Genomic DNA, 25282 nt, shown 5'->3' on the forward strand with positions numbered 1-25282 from the left:
TTTCAGCAAACATAGTTACCGTGAGTGGCTTTATTTATATTTTCACAGACTAAGTCTGATAATGAAAAAATTGCAGTTCTGAGCCTGTGGTTAAAGTCACCTGCTGTAAAAAATGTTATCTGAACTGAGCACTGACTCTGATGAACCTCTAAGAAATGAGAAAACTTGAGAAACTGTGAGTGAGGTCCAGCAGGACAATGAATAAACAGGTTTCTGTGTTTGCCTCAGGCTTTGTGTTGTCATCCAATCAGAGCACAGCTCTCACCTGCAGCTGACCTCTGAGCAGATTGGACTCTGGACATGCAGTTTCAGTCTGACTGGATTTGCTCACAAACTCAGGATCTTTTTGTTGTTTCACACATGATGCAGGTTTCCACGTCTCTTCCTCTTCTTTTTCTTCCCCTCACCCTCCTGCTCCTTCATCCCGTCTCCCTGGTACATGGTGGCCATGTTCTGGCATTTCCGGGAGAGTTCAGCCATTGGTTGAACATGCGGAACATCATAGAGGAGCTGGTGAAGAGGAATCATTCGGTCACCATCTTAGTGCCCGATGCATCGCCGTCTGTCAACTACAACAACAGCCGTGACGCTGCCAAGTTCAACTTCCTGGTCTTCAAGGTAACACTGGTGTTTATACAGCGTGTTTGTAGTCACCCAAAGAAGATCACTGACAATCACTTCCATGGATATTAGTGTCCTTTGAACATTGCTACACATTAGTTAAGGGTTTGTAGTACCTCCCATGAAAAGTTTCATCATCAGACACTTTCACTTTCTTTGTCTGGAAGAAATCATGTTTTTTCTCAGAAAACATCCATTCATTAATTTTATTAACTGCGTATCTAACTCAGCATCACAGGGTCAATTTCAAGTGAAAAATAATGTGTTGATGCACTCAGGCTTTCTGCATCAATTTTAGATATTTATTGTTATCTTTTCTCTATTCCACTCTGTGGTGTCACAGTGCTGAGGTCTGTTAATATTTGGAGTCTTGGTTTAAGTTTTGATTTCATTATTTTTCTGATGGCAATTTTCCTAGAGGCTTTGAATATTTGTGATATTGCAGAAGTCCCAATCTTAATTATTCCTAATAATTGTATGAATTTTTCCTGTAGTATGCTGGTACCTGTTTTTTGTTAAAGCTTTAGCCCACTGTGTGTTTACAGTCCTGTGAGAAGCAGGTTAAAAGTGTAAGTTCATGACAGCTGTGAGGGACCAAGCAGCCAAAGCATAGAGGACACAGGAAAAAATGTCTTCGAAAAGGGTTTTCTTCATTTTAACCCTCAAAAAAGTTCAAAAGACAAAATTCAAAAACATAACTAGCAGGCCCATAAAAGAGGCCAACTAAATATAACTCCACAAAAAGTAATTTCTAGAAACTTAAACAAACAAAGTGGACACAACTTAACTCACAAACTGACCTAGATACAAAGACAAGAGGGTAGCTTTTATAGTGGTTTGGCCAAACCATTTACACACAATAGGGGAAAATAAAAACACACACTAATATTAACTAAGCACAGAATAACATAAGTAAACCTAAAACACCCCTGTTCCTGATAAGCACAACGTTGGCCCTGCTGAGCAGGCATTTTGTTCTCAGGCTCCTCAGCCACGCCTTTTGCCCAGACAGGAAACAGCCACCGCCCAAAACCAGGTAACTCAAAGAAAGAGAAACATAATTAATATAACAGAAAACATTTTTAGAAAAACCACACAATGCTATTATGCGTGCGCCTCATAAAATCAGTGTTCGGTTTAAATAAAATGATTAATGAATTATATTAATGGAAAAAAACTGCAAACCAAACTAATAAAGTGAACAAATGGACTGATTTACCCATGTGTGGCTGATGCCATCACAACAGCACAATTTGAAACACACTGAACAAATATGGCTGAAGGGATTTCAGGAGAAATCATCTTCTCTCTGAAAAGAACATTGCAGCATGATTTATGGTTGCAAAGCTGCATCTGGACAAACCACAAGGCTGCTGGATGTCATGGTCTGCAACCTGCTGCCCAGCATTCTGTGTTTTTGGGTTTTAAAGTTCTGTTAAATTGTTTTCTTAAGTTTACATTTCATGTATTAGTCTACAACTTCTGTTATATCCTTTGTTGGTTGATTTTGGTATTTGTAGTAATCTTTTATTTTGAGTCCAACTAGTTTTTGCTCCTTTCTTGCTTATAGTAGTTTGCATTGTATTCCTGTTTCACTTCATCCTGCCTTCCCTGTGTTCCCCATGGTTAGTTAATGTTTTGCCACTCTCTGTGTTCCCTTAGTAATTTTCCCTCCTCTGTCAAGTTGCTTGTATTAATTTCATTAAGGTGATTGTGTTTTCTCTGTTTAATTATTACTTCACTGTATTTTTAAGACGATACTGACCTGTAAAAATAAAGGTAGAGTCTCAGAGAAAGAATCACAGGAGCACTCGTGTCTTTTCCCGAATTGCATCTGAGAGGACAGGAAGTTGGTCCGCTCTAGGCAACCGCGGGCGAACGACTACAGTGTCAACAGTTCCGCTTATTATTTCTCACTTTTACTCTCCTCAATTGTTATGGACTACACGTAATGAATGTAAAATAATAATTGTCTTAATTGCTGACATATGTTTTTCTTAAAAATAATAAAATTTACCAAAATGTGGTAGCACATTTATGTTCACCACACTTCCTTTGTCTCGTCTGCTCTGATTTGGTTCACCTGTGTCATGTTCTCTTTTTTTTTTTTTTTTTTTTTTTTTTGGCCTGTCCCGTTTGGCTCTTTTGCCATCAGAATTGTTGTCTAAAGGCAAAGAAAGATGCCCAACGGATTTACTTTACCAAACTGACCATCCCAGCCTTGCCGTAATGGTCCATTTGATTCACCTTTTATTGTTTATTTTATTTTCACTTACTGAATACGGGACAGACTTGACTGGGGGAAAGAAGGGGAGAAAGAAAGAGGGAAAGAGAAACAGCTGAGAAGAGGGACGGGGGAGAAGGGCAAAAGACAAAAACCAACAGAACGGGCAGAGAAAAAAAAATGCATCTATCAATCACCTGGGTCACCTGCTGAGAAAGAAAAAAGAAAGCAAGCAGAAGAGAACAAGAGTAATAGAATAAACAACATCACAATGATATATGGGAATATGACAGTAAATACTAAATGTTAAACATTATTGTGCAGCACATAAGATCAACAGAACACAGTGTGCTTTGAGGTAGGAGCCAAAAAGGGTGTAGTTTGTGGGTGTGATCACCCGTGTGTACACCTGTGAGCATGGACGCGCTTGTTTTTAAAAGGTTCCTTCATGTAATAATCTGCTAGAGGGTGTGGGGGGGCCACAGCCCCGTCCTCCAGGGCGTGAAGCAGGTGTGGAGGAGATCAAAACTCCAGACATCCAGAGGCCCCCAGAACACAAGAGACCATGGAAGACCAACAGAGGGGCAGCCGCGCCACTGTCCCAGAAAGAGCTGAGGAGAGTCCCAGATGAGGGCTCACTCAGCAGCCGCGGAGCAGAAGCCAGGGGGAGTTGCAGTGACGCGCCCGTGAGCTCCGCCGGCAGCCAGCTGCGCCTGAGTGACCGAGCCCCAGGCCGAGAGGCCGGGGGCACCCCACCTCCGAAGTGGCCCGAGCGAGCCCCAGGCTCCAGGCCCCGATAAGCGGCCGCCAAGGAGTGAGCCGGTGTGTACCTGGACGCCCATCCCCGGACACAAAGAACCACCAACGCACCGATGTCTGAGGGGGTCCGCCACTGGCAGGGGAAGTGGTGGTAGGGGGAGATAGGCCTCCAAACCTTGGAGGGCCTGAGATGTCCCCAGAGAGGTGGCGCCTGACACCCAACCTGACATATAGACACAGACATACAGGCACACACAGATACAAACATCCATTCCCACCCTCATGCTCTCATATGCACTTACTCCACACTCAACCAACGTGGAGACAGACATAAAGAGACGTTGTACACACGATCACACTCCCCAAGCGTACTCTACAAACCGGGTCTAGGTGCCCTTGCCCCTGGAGGGGGGAACTGCACCCAGACCCAGGTGGTGTTTCCCTTTTCCCTGCGGTGGGGGGAGGCAGACCGCCCCGACTCCGCAGCAGCAGGAAGGCTCCACACTCCAGACCGCAGTCGGACGGCCAACTCCTCCTCCTAGTCCTAGCCCCCCTGCTCCAGCAGGTCGCAGAGAACGGGGGTGAGAGAAGACTCCGAACCTCCCTCCACCCGCTCATTGTAATGTTGATGCATGTGTGTTCTAAGGTGCATTTAAAACCCAGGAGGGCTTGGAGCTACCTGCCAGAGAGCAGCAGGTAAGCGCATGGTCCCTCCTGCTAGCCCTCAATGTCTACGTGTATTTAAAATTGAGAGGTGGGCAACGATGCCAGGGGTGGGGTGTACACCCTGATGGTACTTTGGACTCCGTGTATCGTGCCCACCCCCAAGATCCTATATGTATGTGTAATGAGAGTGTGAGTAATGTGAATGTCTAAGTTGTGGGATAAAATTGAGGCAGAGGCAGCCAGAAGGGGACAGAGGGGGGGGGGGGGGGGGGTAGCCTCCTCTGCACCCTGGTGACATACCCCTACTCCAAGGCCCTGCATGTGTGGGTGGTTGTGGTGGAGCGGGAAGAGGGAGGCAGCTGGAGATGGGGAGGGAAGGAAGGGAGGGGCAAGTGACCCCTCCCTGGGGCCAGCTCCCCCGCTGACCCCAGTAGGCACCCCCATACTCCGCGACCCGCCAGGGAAAGGGGGCCCAGGCCCATCCAGACCGGGCCCAGTGCAGCAGCGCCGCCCGGCCCCACAGAGCCCGGGACAGTCCACCCAACCCCACCACAGAGAAAACTGCACCCACCCCACCATCCACTCATCTTCCAGACTACATAAGACAATAAACACCCAGGCTGAGATCTTCCTCCACCTCTCCTGTATCTCCCCCTCCTGCAGAGGCAGCTCCTGAGGAGAGGAAAGCTCCTGCAAGATGTGACAATCTCCCCCACCAGTTGAAGAGCCCCCCAGGTGGCTCGACGCACCGGCGGCACCCTGCTCCAGGGCTGGGCCCCCATGCACCCACCCGCCCACAACCCCGGCAACACACCAACCAGGACCCAAGCCCCCGAGGCCCGGTCCGGGTCCCAGCCCAGAGATGGAGCGCCCCCAGAACCTCACGCCCATCCCGGACCCACCCAGGGGCAGCCAGGCTACCAGGTCAGTAACCCACGTCCGTCAGCACAGACCCTCCCCTAGCCCCGCTGCACGCAGCCGCGAGGAAACAGTCACCGGAGAGCCAACAGAGCCCCTAACCGGACATGACCGCTACCCCGGGTTGAGCCCCCCAAGGAAGATGCCTCCGGGGAACCCCCCGACGCCCTAAGCCTGTCCCTACCCCCACACCAATCACAACAGTGAAGGCGGGACCAAACTATGACCCCCCACCCCCACTAGGTGATGGAGCTGATCAAAGGAGCCCAGAGCAATTGATCTGATGTGGTGGCAGAGGCTGTATCAAGACTAATGTAATCTAATAGATAATTTCTATATTGGTTAGAATTAAGATTATTTTTATTTTTCCAGTTCATGAGGACAGTTTTCTTGGCTATGCATAGGGCAGTGAAAACCATATGGGCTATATTCTTTTCCGAAGTGACATTATCTAAGCTGCCCAACAAACACACTAAGGGGGAAGTTGGAATGTTACATTTCAGACATTTTGATAAGTCTTCACATATCTCGCGCCAAAACTTCTGAACTGGTGGACAGAACCAAAGAGCGTGGATATAATTGTCCGGTGAATTGGTTTGGCAGTGTGAGCAGTTGTTGGTAGACGTAAAGCCCATCTTGAACATCCGATGACCTGTATAGTGCACTCTATGTAATATTTTGTATTGAATTAATTGAAGACTGGGATTTCTAATTAGATGAAAGGTTTTTAAGCAAATCTGAGACCAGAAGTTTAGGTCTAAGTTAACTGATAAATCCGCTTCCCATTTTGCAATAGGAAGTGATATTGATTCATCTGTTTTAGAAAGCATTCTGTATATTTTGGATAGTAATTTGGGGGGTTTAAGAGTAAGAAATTGAACCACACTTGGTGGTGTTTGTAGTTCAACTTGACCCGGTTTAAATTTCTTTTTTACTATGGATTTAATTTGTTGATATTCTAAAAATCTTTTCTTGTTGATCCCATATTGTGTAACTAGTCCGTCAAATGAAATAAATTCTGTTCCTTCTAGTATATGTTCTAAATATTTGATTCCTTTATCACTCCAATCTGAAAAGTTTATCATATTATTGTTTTGTAATATGTCAGGGTTGTTCCAGATAGGTGTACGTTTGCATGGGAATAATGAAGACGCCGTCAATTTTAGAAACTCCCACCATGCTGTCAGAGAAGAGCTGATGTTGATGCTTTTAAAGCATTCATGTCGTTGGATGTTTGAGCTGATAAATGGTAGGTCTGAGATCTCTAGATTATTGCAGAGTGCTTGTTCTACATCTAGCCAAGGTTCATCTAAGAGGGTGTGTTTTAGCCATCCTGAGATAAACTGAAGCCTGTTGGCTAAGAAGTAGTGCTGAAAGTTAGGCAGTTCTAGTCCTCCTTTATCCTTGGTCTTTTGTAGTGTTTTTAAGCTTATACGTGGGGGTTTATTTTTCCAAAGGAATTTGGACATACATGAATCTAGAGATCTGAACCAATCTTGTGGCGGTTTAGTTGGGATCATTGAGAATAAATAATTTATTTTTGGTAAGACCATCATTTTTATAGCGGCAACCCTTCCCATGAGTGATATGGGTAGACATTTCCATCTAGCCAGATCATCTTCTACCTTCTTTAAAAGTGGGATATGGTTTAATTTAGTTAGATCTGCAAGCTTGGGAGAAACATTAATACCTAAATATTTTATATTTCCCGATTGCAGTGGTGTAGAAGAGGAATTATGGAAGGAGCAATTAATCGGTAGGACTGTAGATTTTGACCAGTTAATTGAGTAATCTGATATTCTTGCAAAAGAGTTTATCAATTCAATCACCCCAGAGATATTGGTTTGTGAATTTTGGAGAAAGAGTAACACATCATCCGCATAAAGGCTGATTTTATGTTCCACGTTCTTGCATTTTATGCCCTTAATTACTGAATTCTGTCTAATTGCTGCTGCTAGTGGTTCAATAAAAATTGCAAATAGTGAAGGGGAGAGTGGGCATCCCTGCCTGGTGCCCCTCAAGAGACAGAAGCTGGAGGATGTCTGGTCATTTGTTCTAACACAAGCTGTTGGGGAATTATATAATATTTTTAACCAGTTTATGAAAGAGGATCCAAAACCAAATTTGTGTAAAGTTGCAAATAGAAATTTCCAGTTAACTCTGTCAAATGCTTTTTCTGCGTCATGTTCTCCACAGCGGTCTCCACTTCCCCTAATCACCCACCTGTATTTGTATTAGCTGTGTCCCAAAACGTAGGCTGCATCCTTTGGAGGACGTGGCCTTCGCGGTCTACGTGGGCCGGGTCCTTTGAAGACCAAGAAAGCCGGAACTGCGAGGCTGTAAAATGGGACAGTTTAGCCTTCAGATTTGCGTCACAGCTGTCTCGGTGGAGTTTAATAATCTCAGCCGTCTGCTCCTTACTATCTAAAATATAACAGGACACTGGCATAAATTCTCGACCGTCTCACACTTCTGTTTAATCAGTTTTCTGTTTGACGTTTATTCAGCTGTGTGAAAATCCTGGAGGAACCCGATGGATTAATAAAGTTTTATTTAATCTAATCTAAGATAACAACTTTGATCTCAGCCAAACTGATTTACTCTGGAACAAATAAAACACCGAAAAAGGAAACAATTACATTTTTAAGTTATCTGAGTGACTTATATATCATGTTTAACCTGAGTAGGTAAAGACAGCGGGGGTCTGAAAACGATGAAGCCAGGAGTCCGCTGCTCTCGCTGGGTCGAGTGACCATTGAACCCCCCGGCTAGCTATCGAGCGGGTGGGTAACAGACGTCGGAGCACTTTTACAAATACGCGATGTCTTGATAAACCAAGCAGATATTTAAAGTTTACACAGCTACTTTCTCGCCTGAAAATATGTTAAAAGTTTATTTTGTGACCCAGAAAGAGTAATAAGAGTAATATTAAAACTTAGTAGCGGCCGCCATTGTTGGAAACTGGAATTGGCTGGGCTATGGCGGGCCACGAAGGACACACCCGACCCATCCTTCAAATTCGGGGAAATTAAGGACGCATTTGTCGGCCGCATTTGAAGGAGTCGACGAATTGGGTCAGCCTTCGTCGCCTGGCTGTGACGTAATCGGCCTTCAAATGCGGCCTCTGAAGGATGCAGCCGACGTTTTGGGACACAGCTATTGTCTCACTCTCCTTTTGTCAGAGTGTCAGTTCATCTTCCCTTTTGTCTCTCAGCTCCAGTCCCTCCTTGCCCAAGTATCACTTCCCAGTTTACGGCTTTGAGTTTCGTTTTGTGCTTTATATTCTACATTGTATTTTTCCCTACAGCCAAATGGCTCGTGAGTTTACCACAGCCTGCCTTACATGTCTGCATTTGGTTCTTAACACACATCACCCTTTGCAATTTGTGACGGTATACTCTAACCATAAAATGGACCCAGGCACTATCACAGAGGAGTTTAGAGAAAAGAGAATTGTCCGGGAAACCAGTCATGAAGTTTCACTGATCGGCAAAGAGGTGGCTAGCAAAGGTGGACCACCTCTGGTGGTTTGGCCTGGGGCCAGCATCAATGTGGGAGGAAACAGGCCAGCTCTGGAGGCTGCCATCAGTGAAGGTGACCGAGCACTATTGGTGGCTTGGCTGGACACTGATGGTGATGTCACAGGGTGGAATGGACAAAGTTTAAGTTGATATTTTTATTTGCTTGCATGTAGTGATGAGTTTTATTCTTTGATATTTTTAGCGTGTAGTGTTTTATTGTATTGGGTTTTTGCATGCTTATGTTGTGTTATGTGATTTGTTCCGGGGGGATGCCCATTCCACCGCCCCCTTCCTGATCATTAACCTGGCACACCTGGGGTTGGAGATAGCTATTTAATAAGAGAGAGCGTGAGAGGGGAAGAGGAGGAGAGACATGGCGTGGTAACCGGTGTGGGCGACGGCCGTGCAGAGCGGCACAGATGCCCGGCTATAGGCAGCTGGCCGAGGCATGCGGCAAAGGAGAACGAGACCGGAGATCGCAGACGACCGCACACTGGAGAGAGTGATCGGGGCTGAGCGGAGAGGTCTGTGTTGGTGTTGACGGGAGGTAGCTCCTCGCCGAGAGAGGCCCACGGCAGGGGATTAAGAGGCAGCGGGATGGTGCCTTATGTCCCCGGGACGGTGAAATTATGGCTACGCGTGTGAAGCACAACACAGTGGTGGGCGGAGTTAGGAGCTCTGCCCATCCAGGGTAAGTCCCGATCCATCCCGTCTAAGACGAACCTCCAGTGGAATCTAAGAATGGTGACTGCCGCTGGCCCTCTCTCCTTTTTCTAGTTGGCACCAGAATGAAGAGGCAGACAGGACGGCGACGATCCTGTTGGTTTCTGCACCGTTTGGATTTTTATGGGACTTGACCTCCATGGCTTAGGCCATTGCATTTTGGCTGTATAGTTTTAATTACTTTTAATGTTTTTAACTTCATGTTCCTGCCTGGCCAGAGTATTTTAGTGCTTTCTTTAAAAATAAATTATAGTTTTAGCAACTCGTGTTTATGTTTACTACTTCCCTTGGCTGCTCCACTGCTCTTCCCGTCAGAAGGGTTTCCCTTCTGTGTTAAACTTATGTCCCCTGTGAATCCACCTGTGACAGTGTCGGTGAGGACCCCTCTGTGACTCAAATGCCATGGGACATTGAATTCTGGCTCAGGCCCTGCACTCTCAGGCAGAGCGGGAACCTTTGACTTAGGTGGCATGGGACCGATAGGTTCTGCTGAGGAGCCAGGGATATTGAAGACTCGGGGGACGCAAAAAGCTGATGCCAGCCCCAGCCGATGCAAGTGAAGGTTGCGTAGGCTAGGACTGGACTCATAGCTGACTGTGGAGGCTATGGCAGCGCTGCAGAACATGCAGATCTCCTTAGAGACTGACGCTGCAGCTGGGACCCACCTGCCCCCACCCTGGGAAAAAAAACATTGGGTGCAGGAACAAGCTGGACCCTAGCCACCCCCATTCAGGGAGTGAGGATGGGTGTAGGGTTCTCATACTCAGGGGAGGCCCCGGGTAGATCATCAGTCTCTAAGAGTGCAAGTTGTGATACATAAATATTGTCTGGAAGGACCTGCACATATGCCCTACTAACAGTCTTAGTAATGTAGGCAGTGAACAGTGAAGAGTAAACAGTCTCTGGGAATCCAGGCTCAGGAGCATAATAAGCAGTGCTCTGCTAGGGCTTGCTTAGGAATATCACCAATGGACTTAGAATGAGCTGACTGAGACACACAATGAGCAGTTGCTGATGAGACTCGGGTATGTTATTATTCATTTCTCAAAAACTTTAACAGTTTTAGCCCCTATAGGCTCAAACAATAATGGCTTGGCTTTAGCAGAAACAGTCTTTGAAGCACCTAATTCAGGTAAAGTCGTTATCATGTTTGCTAACTCAGAAACAGAGCTCAGACTTTCAATGAGCAGAGGTAGAAAAAAATAAGCTCAGGTAATTCATTATTGGAGAGTGAAACACTCAACTCAATTCTGACATCAGAAGGCTTTTTTAACCCAAAAGATAACCTCTATATACAATTCACCAGTCTCAATGTTAATACATACAAGAACACAATTAATACCAGCTGAGTCAGAAATAGCTGATTTATTTATTACTCACTTGAAAACAGAAAGGTTTATGTGACCATTTGCATTAGCTAGCACAGAGAATGAAATCGCTTCTGTAATACACCCAACACAACAGTTTATTTATTTACAGATTCATTAGTCTTCAATTTTTCCCCAAAAACCCAGTGGTGGATGGCATTACCTTGGCCTCTAGTAACATTGTGAAGAATCTTGGAGTCATTTTTGACCAGGATATGTTCTTCAATGCACATATTAAATAAATATGTAGGACTGCTTTCTTCCATAGCCATGTAGCCAGACTTCTAGAAATCTGCTCCATCCAAAGTGGAATGGATGCCGTCTCACCTAACAAGACCTGGTTTCCTCCAGAAAGCAGTGTTGGGAAGGAGCCTTTTAAATGTATTCCACTACAGATTACAGAATACATGGCACAAAATGTTATTTGTAACGTATTCCGTTACAATACTTTGGATTACTTAATATTGTCATGGTCCTGAGTAGGGATGGGTATGGATAAGATTTTCACGATTCCGATTCCATTTTCGATTCTGTTTAACGATTCGATTCTTTATCGATTCTTTATAAAAAAGGAGAACACTAAGTTCGATTAGCTTGGAACTTCGTTTTATATCTTCTCTTTGAACAAGATAGAAATTTAGGAGTAACATGGCCTTACAAACCCAACAGTGAGATCTTAAGAGATCCAGCCTACGGCTCTTCAATGGGGTGTCACAGGGTCCCCAGGAAAAAAAATTGTAAATGTAAAATAATAAAATAAATATTATTCTGTAGCAATTACACAAGAATATCCAGTAATGTCCCTGCCTACAATTAAACACATTCACTAACCTAAAATCGGGGGCATCTGCTGTGGCAAATGGGTTTAAGCCTTTTACCACAAACTTAGTCACTGCTCGGTGACATTCGTCTATCCTGGCCTGAAAGGAGACGCTACCGGTAGACTGCAGCGAGAACTGGCAGCATCTGAGCCAGACTCTGTCTGTCTCTCTCATCATGGTCACCTAAATGCACAGTAATGGTAGGTTTTGTAATAAGGCAGATCGCGCTAACATAATATGCACTGTTAGTTGATTATTTACCTGCCGCATTAACGGGAGAGGACGTGCAAACGTTACCGCTGCTGCTGGGTTGAGATTCACGAGTCCGGAGCGGAATTAAAAACACGACATTCATTTAAGGTTATCACGTGTTTTGTGAGCAAATGCTTTTGCATATTCGTAATGTTTCCTCCCTTAAATTAAATATCTACTTTGCAAGTATTGCAAGTTGCCCTGTTGTCATCCGTTCTCGTAAAGTATAACCAAACTTTTGAGCGTTTGAGCCGCTTACGCGCCGTGTTTCCTGCGAGGTAAATGACGCTCCGCAACGTGGTGACGTCATTCGGGGCGACTGGAATCGATAAGGGAATCGTTTGCAAAAATGGCAAACAATTCCAAGGAATTGAAACAGTGGGAACCAGTTCTCAACAAGAACCGGTTTTTGATACCCATCCCTAGTCCTGAGTCTGACGACTCAGTGTTTTGTGTTTCTTTATAATATTCTGTGTTCTTGTTTATTCTGTGATGTCTTTGGGTTCGGTTTGCCATTCGTTAGGGTTTTGTTTTGTGCCTGCCTGCTCCCACTTCTCTGTGTTCCCTCTGTCTGTCTATGGTGTCACTGTCTCTGCTTGTGAGTCTGTCTGTTCAGTTCAGTGTCTTGTCTGGTTCTCTGTGTCTGTTAGTTTCCTGTTTTATTCTGAAGGTCCTTGTCTTATGTGAGTAAGTTTAGGTTTTCTTAGTTTTAAGCTCACCCTCACCATCTCTGTTTGTATCTACTTTTGCTAAATAAACTCACTTGCACCAGAGCTGCCGCATCTTGGGTCCTAAATGATTCACACACGGCTTGCCTCGGCAACCCGTGACAGTACGAGCCAGCCACCATGGACCCAGCGGCATTAAACCCGTCCGAGGAGCTCCGGGACGACATTACCTACAATGTGGAGATGCTCCTCAGGCTGTGGCTGGGAAAACCCTCCGAAAGAGCTTCGCTGCGCCGTTGAAAGCCAGCTACAACGGCTCTTTTCCGGCCTGCCATGGCTATTGGAATCGCTTCCCCCGACCATGCAGGCCTTTCGCCACAACACACCACACCTTCTCTCAGCCACTACTGCCTCGCTGCCCGACCCGCTGGATGTGGTTTTGCCCGGCCTGTCGGAGCTGTCTGTGGCGAGGAAACGACAATCGTGCCGCTGGCGCGCCACCCCCAGCCGGACGTTCGGACTTCTGAATCGCCGGCTCTGGTGAGTGAGGACTCTTTTCCTGTTTTGGACTGTGGAACTGTTTACTCCGGGGCTATGTTTTTTGTGGCAGATACGAAAGTGAACAGCTATTCACCTGCTCAGCAGCCTTCGGCTCAGCTAGCTGCCCACCCTCAAGATCGTTTAGCTGCCCAGCCACAAGCTCAGTTAACTGCCCAGCAGCCACCTTCAGCTCAGTCTCCAGTGTCGCCAGTGTCTGCCGTAGCCCAGGCTCCAGTGTCCCCGCTAGCTCCATCACTCTTTCTGTCTCCAGTGTCACTCATTCACTCCATGCAGGGAGAAAATCAAATTTCCACCCAGGGTGTTTCTCGCACTTTAGCTGCTTTGGGCACAGTTTTGCACTCCAGGGCCTCCCCAGAGGGTAGGTTTCAGTCCCCAGCTGATTCTGGACCCCTGAAGGTTAAGCAGCCCCCAGAGAACTACTCCGTGTCAGCGCTGTCTGGGCAGAGCCAGTGCTCAGCACAGCACCCATTGCCTTCATGTCTGCCAGAGGACTCCATGCCTGCTGGCTTTGTAATAGTCTCCGCTGGAGGGTCTGATGGAGCCATCCAGCCTGCGAAACCTGCAGAGTCTTCATCCTCGCCTGGTCCAGCTTCAGCGTCTTCATCCTCGCCTGGTCCAGCTTCAGCGTCTTCACCTGTGGAAGTGATTGTGCTTAACTGTATGAAGCTTATTAGACATTATGAAACAGATGATACATAAAAGTGAATTTTGCCAAAGTGCTTAAGATACTTTTTAAAATTAGGCTATTTTTTTTCTTAAAGAAATCTACTATATCATGTGTATTTTTTTTTCTTTTTAATGTCATGTGTCATTTATATTGCAAATATTAATCACAGTTAAATTAAGAGGGGATGTCAATAAAAACTCACGAGCTGTGGTGTCATCAAGTACACCACCGTTCCAATTGTAGAACGATCGCGCTGCGTTCTCGGAAAGTCCAGACTCCCGTATGAACTGTGAAGTCCGGACTAGCGAAAACGTGATTACGGACTCGCGTACTTGAGTATTTAGAAATGGCCTAACAGTCTGCAGTCAATGAATTAACCTCAACTAACACCAGCTAACAATGTTAGCTCGATGGCCGTCATTAGCCTTCATTAATAGTAATAAAAATCACACAACAATAGTATATTGAAGATGCTGAAGTTTCGCCCATCCCATTCTTCTTATGAAGTGGTGTCCAACTAAGAAATGCATTCCTGCCTCTGCACTGCTGGCTCTGCTGTGCTGGCTCTGGGTCCATTGTGTAACTGACGCCACCAACATTAACAGGACACTTACATTAGAGCCTCTTATTGCGTGTTTTGTTTGGGTTTCCAGCAATCAGAATCAGAGAAACTCAGACCCGCCGTGTTCCCAGGAGGGAACAAGCATCGAAGGCGTTTGGAAAGGGAGGGGGGATGAGTGTGTATCAGTGTATATGTATGTGTGTGCGTGTCCAGAGTTCAGCTGAGACAGTGTCCTTCGCCCTGCTAGGCTAAGTAAACAGTCTTCCAGCCAACCCAGGTGGCCTTGTAGGGAATGGGAAGGAACAGACTAAACACAGTCATTATCAGGGTGTTTTTGTTCGGCTCCAGTCTTGAGACCGCAGCTGGCGCCGAAAGGGTATCCGCATGAAGTGATGGTGCTTTTAACTTTTAACTTTAGTGCGAACAGCTCATGAATTTCAAAGCAGTTCTAACAGTCCAACACTGGTCTCTCAATCTCCCGTTGGAGAGCCGCGAGCTTCGCCATGATGTTATCAAACTTGCGCTCTGTGATGTTGTCATTCTTGTGCTCAAAGAGCCAATTCTGTGAACTCACGACCGCAGTGAGCCTCCCCAAAATGTAATCCAATTTGCACTCAGAGATGTTATTCCGAGCGAGCCCTTCCAAGATGTAATCCAGTCTGCAGTCAGAGATCTTATTCTGAGTATTCACGACAGCCGTAGCCTCTCCAAGATCTTATCTGTGCTGCACTCAATGAGCCCATTTTGAGAAACTCACACCTCTTCCCATTGTTTCAATCCCAGCGGGCAGCCTTGTGGGGATTTGAACAGCCGGTTCCGCTTCCTTAATTCTTCGATAAGTCAGGGCCAAGCCAGCTCAGCAAGAACCCTGTTACCATGGTTCGGAATAGGTAGATATCTTCAGCACTCAGGCTCACCCAAGCCCAAACTTCTCATTGAGAAAGGGGTGTCAATTGCATTTAGGGACCAGTTGATCAAATCCATAATTCCTCTTTTAGGTTTTAAAGAACAGACTGTGAGAGAGTGTTCCAGGGAAAACTAATACAAAAATACGAGACTAGACAAGGACACAAGAGGCTAAGCAGGGAAGCTAAGGGAGAGGAGGAGAGGAGAAAAGTGCGACCGCCTTCGTCAAGAGCAAGAGCAGAAAAAAAAGGGAGTTGTACAAGAGATGGCCACGGGCAGGAATGATTTCCTGTGTCGTTCAGTGGTGCATTTGGAAAGCTGAGCAGTGGCATCAAGGCAGAAGAGCAGTCTAACAGTGGAAAGAAATTGGTGTGGCAAGTGCAGTGTTCTTTCTTGACCACAGATGCGGGATGATCTGGGAAAGGTTCCTCATCCTCTGACCACTGGCTTGCCAAAAAGGATGCAGGGCCAGGTGAGGAAAAACCAGTCTGTGGAAATAGTGACGATGCAGAGCCAGTGAGGGGACTCGTATCAATTCTCTTGTGGAAACCAAGAATGTGTTTAGAAATCCTAGGCAACTGAAGTAATCATGGGTTGTCCCTGAGGATGGTGTCAATGCCTCTTAGCCCGACTGATAGAATCTTTAAATCAAAGGACTTGTGAATGCAATCCTGAATAAGCTTTCCACCTTTTCTCCAAACTCCTCTGGAATAGCATCTGCGGGGGCTGTTTTATGGTTAGAGTATACTTTCAAGATTGAAAAGTGCGAGATGTGTGAGGAACCAAATGCAGACATGTAAGGCAGGCTGTGGTAAACTCACAATGAGCCATTTTGCTGCAGGGAAAATACAATGTGGAATGTAAAACACAAAATGAAACTCAAAGCCATAAACTGGGAAATAATACTTGGACTAGGAGCGACTGGAGCTGAGAGACAAGAAGGGGAGATGAACTGACACTCTGAAAAAAGGAGAGTGAGACAATATGCACACAGGTGGGTGATTAGGGGAAGTGGAGAACAAGACACAGGTGAACCAAATCAGAGCAGACGAGACAAAGGAAGCAAAACTAAAAGCAAAGCACAAGGAGCACAAATTCTCTCCAAGTAAAACAGGAAGTAATAATTAAACAGAGAAAACACAATCACCTTAATGAAATTAATACAAGCAACTTGACAGAGGAGGGAAAAATACTAAGGGAACACAGAGAGTGGCAAAACAAACAAACAAAAACAGGAATACAATGCAAACTACTATAAGCAAGAAAGGAGCAAAAACTAGTTGGACTCAAAATAAAAGATTACTACAAATACCAAAATCAACCAACAAAGGATATAACAGAAGTTGTAGACTAATACATGAAATGTAAACTTAAGAAAATTCTAAAGATGTTTGAACCTAATTTGAAAACCCAAAATACACCGACCACTGGGCAACAGGCCCAAGACCATGACACTGGATTAAGGTCCTTTGGACAGAAAAGGCCAAAGTGGAGATGTTTGTTCATAATGCACAAAGCCAAACACAGTATATCTTCATAAACACCAATTGCATGAGGCTTTTATTCCATGTTTCATGACTTATTTTATCTTGTCTTTAATCTCCAGGCTGACAGTTTACACATCATTACTGGGCGGTAACTAAACAATAAACCTGATCAGGTGTTTTTTCCACTTGCAGGTGTCATATAGCAGGGAGGAATATGTGGGCACCATGCACGAATTCATCCAGTTCTCTATGTACGAGTCACACACCTCTTCACCGCTGCAAAAGATCATGAAGATGAACGATTTCATGGGCCGCACCCTGGACTTTGGGAGGCAGCAGTGTGATGGGGTGCTGAAGAACCAGCAGCTGATGGCGACTCTGCAGGACAGTGCTTTCGATGCTATCCTACAAGACCCCCTTGCAATGTGTGGCGACCTGGTGGCTGATATGCTCGGCGTGCCACTCATCCTCTCGCTGCGCTTCAGCTTTGGCAGTGTTATGGAGCGACACTGTGGCCACGCCCCGTTGCCACCATCTTATGTTCCATTAGCTCCTCTTCCATACAACGACCGCATGACGTTCGTGGAGAGACTGATCAACATGGTGACATATGTGGCGTCATCCACGCTAACTGAACTTGCCTGGAAGCTGTCTGTGAATAAATACTATAGTGAGATCAAAGGTCAGAGTCACATCATAATGTCATTATCTGATACACAGTGGTGGGAAAAAGTGTTTGTCCCCCTCCTGATTTACTATTTTTTTGTATGTGTGTCACTCTTAAATGTTTCAGATCATCAAACAAATTGAAATATTAGACAAAGATAACACAAGGAAACACAAAATGCCGTTTCTAAATGAAGGCGTTTTCTATTAAGGGGGAAAAATCCAAACCTACATGTCCCTGTGTGAAAATGTGATTGCCAGATTACCTAATAACTGGTCGGGGCTCTCTTTGCATTTTGGCAGCAGGTTGCATTTGCAGTAACTGGCAATGAATCTTTTACAGTGCTGTGAAGGAACTTTGGTCCACTCATCTTTCCAGAGTTGTTGTATTTCAACCAAATTGGAGGGTTTTCAAGCATGAACCACCTTTGTAAGGTCATGCCACAGCATCTCAATTGGATTCAGGTCAGGACCTTGACTGGACCACTCCAAAGTCCTTAGGGACTAAGTAAAGCGCTATACAAATACAGGCCATTTACCATTTACAGGCCATGTTACTTTTACGTCAGATGTACTGGGACACACACTTTTCAAAAAGTTAAACTTTTGTCCCATCAGTTCACAGAGTATTGTCCCAAACTCTGGAGGATCATCAAGATATTTTCTGCCAAAACTGACACAAGCCTTTATGTTCCTTTTGCACTGCAGTGGTTTTCGTCTTGGAACTCCGCCATGCAGGCCATTTTTGCCCAGTCTTTTTTATGGTGGAGTCATGAACACCAGTGTTGGGAAGGTTACTTTTAAAATGTATTCCATTACAGATTACAGAATACATGCCCCAAAATGTATTCTGTAACGTATTCCGTTTCGTTACTCAATGACAGTATCACATTCTGAATACTTTGGATTACTTAATATATTATTATGCTTTTTACAACTACATGAATGTACTATTGCTGTGTGATTTATTACTATTACTGAAGGTCCGTGGCTCCGAACCGTAGTAAAGGGACCTCTGGCTAATACGGTGGGTTCCGTATCGGGCTCGTAGCCGAAAAAAAGCTTTACTTTGTTGTGTGGGTCAACTTTGCTTGCAAGAGACAGAGAGAGGCGTTGAAAGGCTGCTCCAACGGAACTTACTGTTTCGGAGGAAAACACGAACACAGTGTACAGTCGAGTCTTAATAACGTACTTACAACTGGGCTCATCAGGCACTCTTCTTGGCTGCAGTGGTTATTATATTTACATGCATCCAGCTCTTTTTGCTCAGTGACAGCTCGTACTTTTCCACTCTCCTTTTTCTCCCTCCTCTTGCTCACAGACACATAACGGGTATGGCAGTCCATTCTCCCTGCAACACGGACTACACTGCCAATGAGGCTACATTCTTTAGAGCTATGCCTGTAGCATTCTGCGTATTAGCTTAGCACAAGAACAACAACAACAAAAAGGCGCTCTCTCACCCAGGAAACTGTCAGGGCTCTGTGTGCAGGCGGATGGAGAGGAGGATCCAAATGCGAGACTCTGAGACTCTGGAATTGAATTGAGACTGAATTGAAACTGAGAACCTTAGCTTTATTGCTGGCGACAAACGAAAACGTGAACAGAACAATGACACCGAGAACTGAACACACAGGCATAATTCTGAGGGTACGACGCAACACCGAGCATGGGAAAACACAGGGCTTAAATACACAGGGTAGTAATGAGGGAATGGGCAACAGAAGGGAGACACAGCTGGGGGAGATCAGGGCTAACGAGACGGGGGAGCTAAGCTGCACACACTAACATAAGACAAAGACTTTCACAATAAAACAGGAAACAAGAATTACTAAACCAGATGCAGACATGACCCTGAGAGACAGACTAGACACTGAACAGAAACTGTAATACACATGAGAACCCAAAACCTAAGAACTGATCCCTCACCAAGAATAATAGAAACAGATGTATAATGATAATAATAAACAAAGCACCAGAACATCAGAAAACAATCCATAATGCAAAAATAAACCAAAACATAATAAACTCAAAATACTGGGTCCAACGGACCCAGAACCGTGACAGAAACACACAGTCGCAGAGAGAGAGCGTTGCCCTGTAACCATGGCAACCGTAGCGCTGCCGCCTGGAACAATCCGGTTGTTCAGTCTGACGTCACTAGCCGTGTCTGGACCTACACTCCGCTGCAGGTCCATATATCAAACGATCACTATGGCATTACTGAGAGTTGAAAAACTGTCTAAAGTCTTTCATCTTTAATAAAATGATCAGCGTTCTGCTCTACCAGGTGTAACAATTGAGTTTAACATCCAGGCATCCATGAAAATGGAATTTATAACATTTAACGGAGTTAGAAGTTAGCAGGGAGTTAGCTCGCTAGCTTTTATCTAAATACAATATAGCATGTCCTGACTCCGGGGTTTTGGAAACAAATTAAAACGTACAGCTCTGTTATCACTTCCAACATAAATGAAGACAGAAAACTAAACAGCAGTGACGTTTGTAGGGTTACTGAAGTTTGGCTAGCTGGTATATAATGATGTGCTACGTGACCGCTAGCGACACAGCTATGTTAGCATAATATAAACAAGCTAACTTTTTTTCCACTCGATAAAAGTTAATGTGAGTGTTCTCGGTGGTCAGGAACAAATGTAATCGCATGGCAGGATGCTGTAAAAGGACCAAACTTCAGCCAGGAGAACAACTGAGATAATCTATCCACAATACGAGGTTAGTCATTCATATACTGCTGCATAGGCTGGGCTGTAGTTACATCCTAAGGTTTTAAAAACTGAGCTTAAATAAATGATTAGCGGTAATAAAAGCCGAGGGAGGTTAACAGTGATCACTGACTGTTTTAGGAGATTTTTGAGATCAAATAGAAGAAAATACATAACATTAAACATGTTAACAACACAAAAGCCATATTAAACGCAGACTACTTTAGGCCCGGAAGTAGGATTCGTCGTGTCATCCCTAAACAACCGGATAGACCATAGCTGTCAAACAAACCCAAACAATCCTGACCCGCGACAATATGAAATAGGAAAATACTGCAGTGTCAATCATTTATTTCAACAAAGTAACTGTATTCTAAATACTACCTTTTTAAATGGTAACTGTAACCAGTGTTGGGAAGGTTACTTTTAAAATGTATTCCATTACAGAATACAGAATACATGCCCCAAAATGTATTCTGTAACGTATTCTGTTACGTTACTCAATGACAGTAACGTATTCTGAATACTTTGGATAACTTAATATATTATCATGCTTTTTACAACAACGTGAATGTACTATTGCTGTGTGATTTATTACTATTACTGAAGGTCCGCGACTCCGAACTGTAGTAAAGGGACCTCTGACTAATACTGGGTCCCTGTCGGCTCGTAGCCGAAAAATAGCTTTACTTTGTTGTGTGGGTCAACTTTTCTTGCGACAGACAGAGAGAGGCGTTGAAAGACTGCTCCAACGGAACTTATTGTTTTCGGAGGAAAACACGAACACGGTGTACAGTCGAGTCTTAATAGCTTACTTACAACTGGGCTCGTCAGGCACTCTTCTTGGCTGAAGTGGTTATTATTATATTTACATGCTTCCAGCTCCCGTTTTTCCTCGATGACAACTCGTACCTTTCCACTCCCCTTTTTCCTCGCGCTCACAGACCCATAATGTGTATGGCAGTCCATTCTCCCTGCAACACGGACTACACTGGCCATGATGCTACATTCTTTAGAGCTATGCTTGTAGCATTCTGCCTGTTAGCTTAGCACAACAACAACAACGAAAAGGCGCTCTCTCACCCAGGAAACACACAGTCGCAGAGAGAGAGAGAGAGAGCGTCGCCCTGTAACCATGGCAACCGTAACGCTGCCGCCTGGAACAACAGAATGTAGCTGTCAAACAAACCCAAACAGTCCTGACCCGCGACAAAATGAAACAGGAAAGTACCGCAGTGTAATCCATTTATTTCAACAAAGTAACTGTATTCTGAATACCACCCTTTTAAACGGTAACTGTAACGGAATACAGTTACTCATATTTTGTATTTTAAATACGTAACGGCGGTACATGTATTCCGTTACTCCCCAACACTGACTGTAACGGAATACAGTTAATCATATTTTGTATTTTAAATACATAACGGCGGTACATGTATTCCATTACTCCCCAACACTGATGAACGATGACCATAACTGAGACAAATGAGGCCGGCAGTTCTTTGGATGTTGTTCCTGGGTCTTTTGTGACCTCTTGGATGAGTCTTTCATGTGCTCTTGGGGTAATATTGGTCAGCCTGCCAGTCCTAGAAAGGTTCACCACTGTTCCATGTTTTCTCCATTTGTGAATAATGGTGCTCACTGTGGTTCGCTGGAGTTCCATAGCTTTAGAAATGCTTTATAACCGTTTCCAGACTAAAACACTGCATTTTAACTTGTGTTATCTTTGTCTAATATTAAAAATTTTCTTAAGATCTGAAACATATAAATGTGACAAACATACAAAAAAAAAAGGTAATGAGGAATTGAGCACCTTTTCTCACCACTAAATGTGAAATTTAGGAAATAAAAGTAGCCAACTACAAGCTTTTATTTTGAAGTCATATCCCTTCTTTCCTGTATGGACAGGAACTCCCAGCAGTGTGTGTGAGACTATGGGGAAGGCCGACGTGTGGCTCATCAGGACGTTCTGGGACATTGAGACGCCACGGCCGACCCCACCAAACTTCAAATACGTGGGCGGTCTACACTGCAAACCAGCCAATCAGCTGCCAGAGGTGTGAGCTCTGATTGCACACACTTTTATACTGAAATGGGACAGGTGAGTGTTGATGTAATGATGATGTCACATCTTCCAGGACCTGGAGGCATTTGTGCAGAGTTCAGGTGATGCCGGCATAATTGTGGCTTCCTTCGGCTCCATGGTAACCAACCTGACGATGCAGCACGCTAACATCATCGCCACCGCCTTCGGTCAGATCCCACAGAAGGTCAGAAGCTCCACCTACTCACAGACAAACAATCAGGGACTGGGCTGTCAGCAGATATTGATTACATCACTGATTACTTTCTGGATTAATCATCAAAAAATACCTGCAGGCAGAAGAAGCTCAGATGGTTTGTTTCATCTTTGACTTGAGGAGTGTTTTCTACCTTTCAGGTGATTTGGCGTTACCGTGGCGAGGCTCCAACTGCATTGGCGCCAAACACAAAGATTTCTGATTGGATCCCTCAGAACGACCTGCTGGGTATGTCTGTGAAGGTTCTCAGTCATCCAGGTCATCGTAGTCAAAGGAGCTTGCAAAGAAAAGCGTCTGGACTTCTTTAAGTTACTTGAAGACGTTTCACCTCTCATCCGAGAAGCTTCTTCAGTTCTACGGTCAGATGGTGGAGAGTCCCAGATATAAACCTAGTGGGAGTAACCCCCCACAGAGGGACAAAAGGACCCCCTGATGATCCTCTAATCGCCTGAGCCAAGGTGGGAAACTGGGCGTGGGTCCCAATCAGCCAGAGTTTCGGGTGAGCTCATTGTGAAACCTGGCCCCGCCTTATCATGCGAATTCCTGAGATCAGATGGCCCAGGATGTGAGTGGGCGTTAAGGCGTCTGGGAAGGGATCTCAAAACTGGATTATAGATGGCAGAGAGTTGGTGTCGTAAACCACCGCCTCTGTTCAAAGATGGTCGCTCACCAAACAGCCACTTCACAAGCGCATGGCACAACACAGAAGAGCCACCTCCACAGGACAAGACTCAGCAGTCCATCTGCATCTTAAGCATAAAGGACACTCTTTCGAGGATGCCAGTGTTCACATTTTGGACAGAGAGGACAGATGGTTTGAAAGAGGAGTGAAAGAAGCCATCTATGTCCACTGTGAGCGACCATCTTTGAACAGAGGCGGTGGTTTACGACACCAACTCTCTGCCATCTATAATCCAGTTTTGAGATCCCTTCCCAGACGCTTTAACGCCCACTCACATCCTGGGCCATCTGACCTCAGGAAATCACATGATAAGGTGGGGCCAGGTTTCACAATGAGCTCACCCGAAACTCTGGCTGATTGGGACCCACACCCAGTTTCACACCTTGGCTCAGGCGATTAGAGGATCATCAGGGGGTGCTTTTGTCCCTCTGTGGGGGGACACTCCCACTAGGTTTATATCTGGGACTCTCCACCATTTGACCTTAGAACTGAAGAAACTTCTCGGATGAGAGGTGAAACGTCTTCAAGCAACTTAAAGAAGTCCAGACGCTTTTCTTTGCAAGCTCCTTTGATGACCTGCTGGGTATGACTCATTCATGATGTCATGGGATTTTGAAACAAAAGCCCAATGAGGCCTCTTTTTTTTTTTTTAACTTCCTCAGGTGGATTGTGATGTTCTTTCACAATAAAAGCTCTGCATTTGTTTGTCCTCAGGTCACCCAAAGACAAAGGCATTCGTGACACATGGCGGCACTAACGGTCTGTATGAAGCTGTGTTTCACGGTGTGCCTCTGGTGGGCGTGCCACTGTTTGGCGATCAGCCTGATAATCTCGCCCGTATGAGCCGCCTCGGCACCGCCATCGTCCTGGACTTCAACCATCTGACAGCTGAGGAGCTGGCAGAGGCGCTGCACGTCGTTACAAACCAGCCAAGGTAAAGGTGATTTTAGTGTGGAATTGTGTTTGTATATTTCCTGTTAATAGTTTCATCTTTGTACATTTGGACCTGTTTAATAACATTTTATTTCCTGTCTTTGACCTGATTCCTTCACAGTAAAAGTGCACTACTGTTTAACAGTGAAACTGTCATATGACTTCCTGTTTGTTTACCATGCACAGCTACAGGACCAACATGCAGCGTCTGTCAGCGGTGCACCGCGACCAGCCAGTAACACCACTGAGTACCGCCGTCTTCTGGGTGGAGTTTGTTATGCGACATGGTGGAGCTAGGCATCTGCGGTTGGCATCATACGACCTGAACTGGTTCCAGTACCACAGCTTGGACACCGGTGCTGCCCTGCTGGTCGCTTTGATGACCGTCGCTGCTTTGTGGTGGGTGGGGATACGCTGCATCCTGCGGCAGTGCAGACAGCGAGCAGGAAGAGAGAAGAAGGACTGAAGAGAGATTTGACATTTTTGGAGTAATATATAAATAGGTTTGGAGGTTTTAACCATCCAAAAGAACAAATGCAGACATACTCCACAGTTTGGTTCTTCTTTCATTTTAAGAACACATGACTGCACTGTATTCTCTGCTTCAGAGGAGATGTCCTCAAATGCAGCTTCTCTATTATATTTTCTAATAAACCAAACTGTCTCATCAGTGTAGAGTGATGCCTCTTATTCAGTCTGCCATCTGCCATGAATTTGTGGCTGTGGTCACAAAGCTGTGTCAAAGGTGTGACTGTGAACAGCTACAATGAAAGATGAGTTCACTTTCTGCAGGGGTTTTCCGAGACAATCCGTTCAGTGTACTTCACGCACTGAACGACAAAAGGAGGCATGTGAATTATATTTTTATTTGTAGTGTTACAAACCCCTCTGACGCCTTGGCTTCCAATCACAAATTCATTGTGCTCTCAGCAGTAATTCCTGGTACATTTTGTTTTCTAAATTTTATGTTTATTGGTGTGTAGATGGATGTATTGTCGTGTTCTATTTTCTTGAGAGAAAAAAATGCTCAAATTATGACTTTTAAAAATTAATTGTTAAATGGTTACATAGAGCCATGGACCTCTGCCTTTCAGGGCTCAGAGAGACAAAGGATGACACACGAAAGCAGTAAGCATGTTAATGTGATTGGTTAAAAAGTCGGGGGAAACCACAGATTTAGAATTGGGTCCCCTTATCTGGCTTGAGTCTAGTATCTGGCTCACATTTCATATCCTGCACCTATTGGACATCTCTT

The 25282-nt window shown here is 45.0% G+C and overlaps 1 protein-coding gene across 2 annotated transcripts; it reads left to right on the forward strand.

Moving 5' to 3' along the window:
* Positions 1-64: 64 nt before the first annotated feature.
* Positions 65-24697, forward strand: LOC101478877 (UDP-glucuronosyltransferase 2A2). Of its 2 annotated transcripts, XM_004556175.4 has the most exons (7): positions 65-618; positions 16916-17405; positions 22021-22169; positions 22251-22382; positions 22553-22640; positions 23809-24028; positions 24214-24697. In XM_004556175.4, exons 1-7 carry the CDS (start codon positions 301-303, stop codon positions 24491-24493), a joined length of 1677 nt encoding a protein of 558 aa, XP_004556232.2. In that variant the 5' UTR covers positions 65-300; the 3' UTR covers positions 24494-24697. The 2 variants fall into 2 exon arrangements, with proteins under 2 accessions (XP_004556232.2, XP_076742316.1); XM_076886201.1 differs by lacking the exons at positions 65-618; positions 16916-17405 and adding an exon at positions 21556-21706.
* The last annotated feature ends 585 nt before the right edge of the window (positions 24698-25282 follow it).

This window comes from Maylandia zebra, linkage group LG7, assembly GCF_041146795.1.
Source record: "Maylandia zebra isolate NMK-2024a linkage group LG7, Mzebra_GT3a, whole genome shotgun sequence".
Lineage (NCBI taxonomy): Eukaryota > Metazoa > Chordata > Actinopteri > Cichliformes > Cichlidae > Maylandia > Maylandia zebra.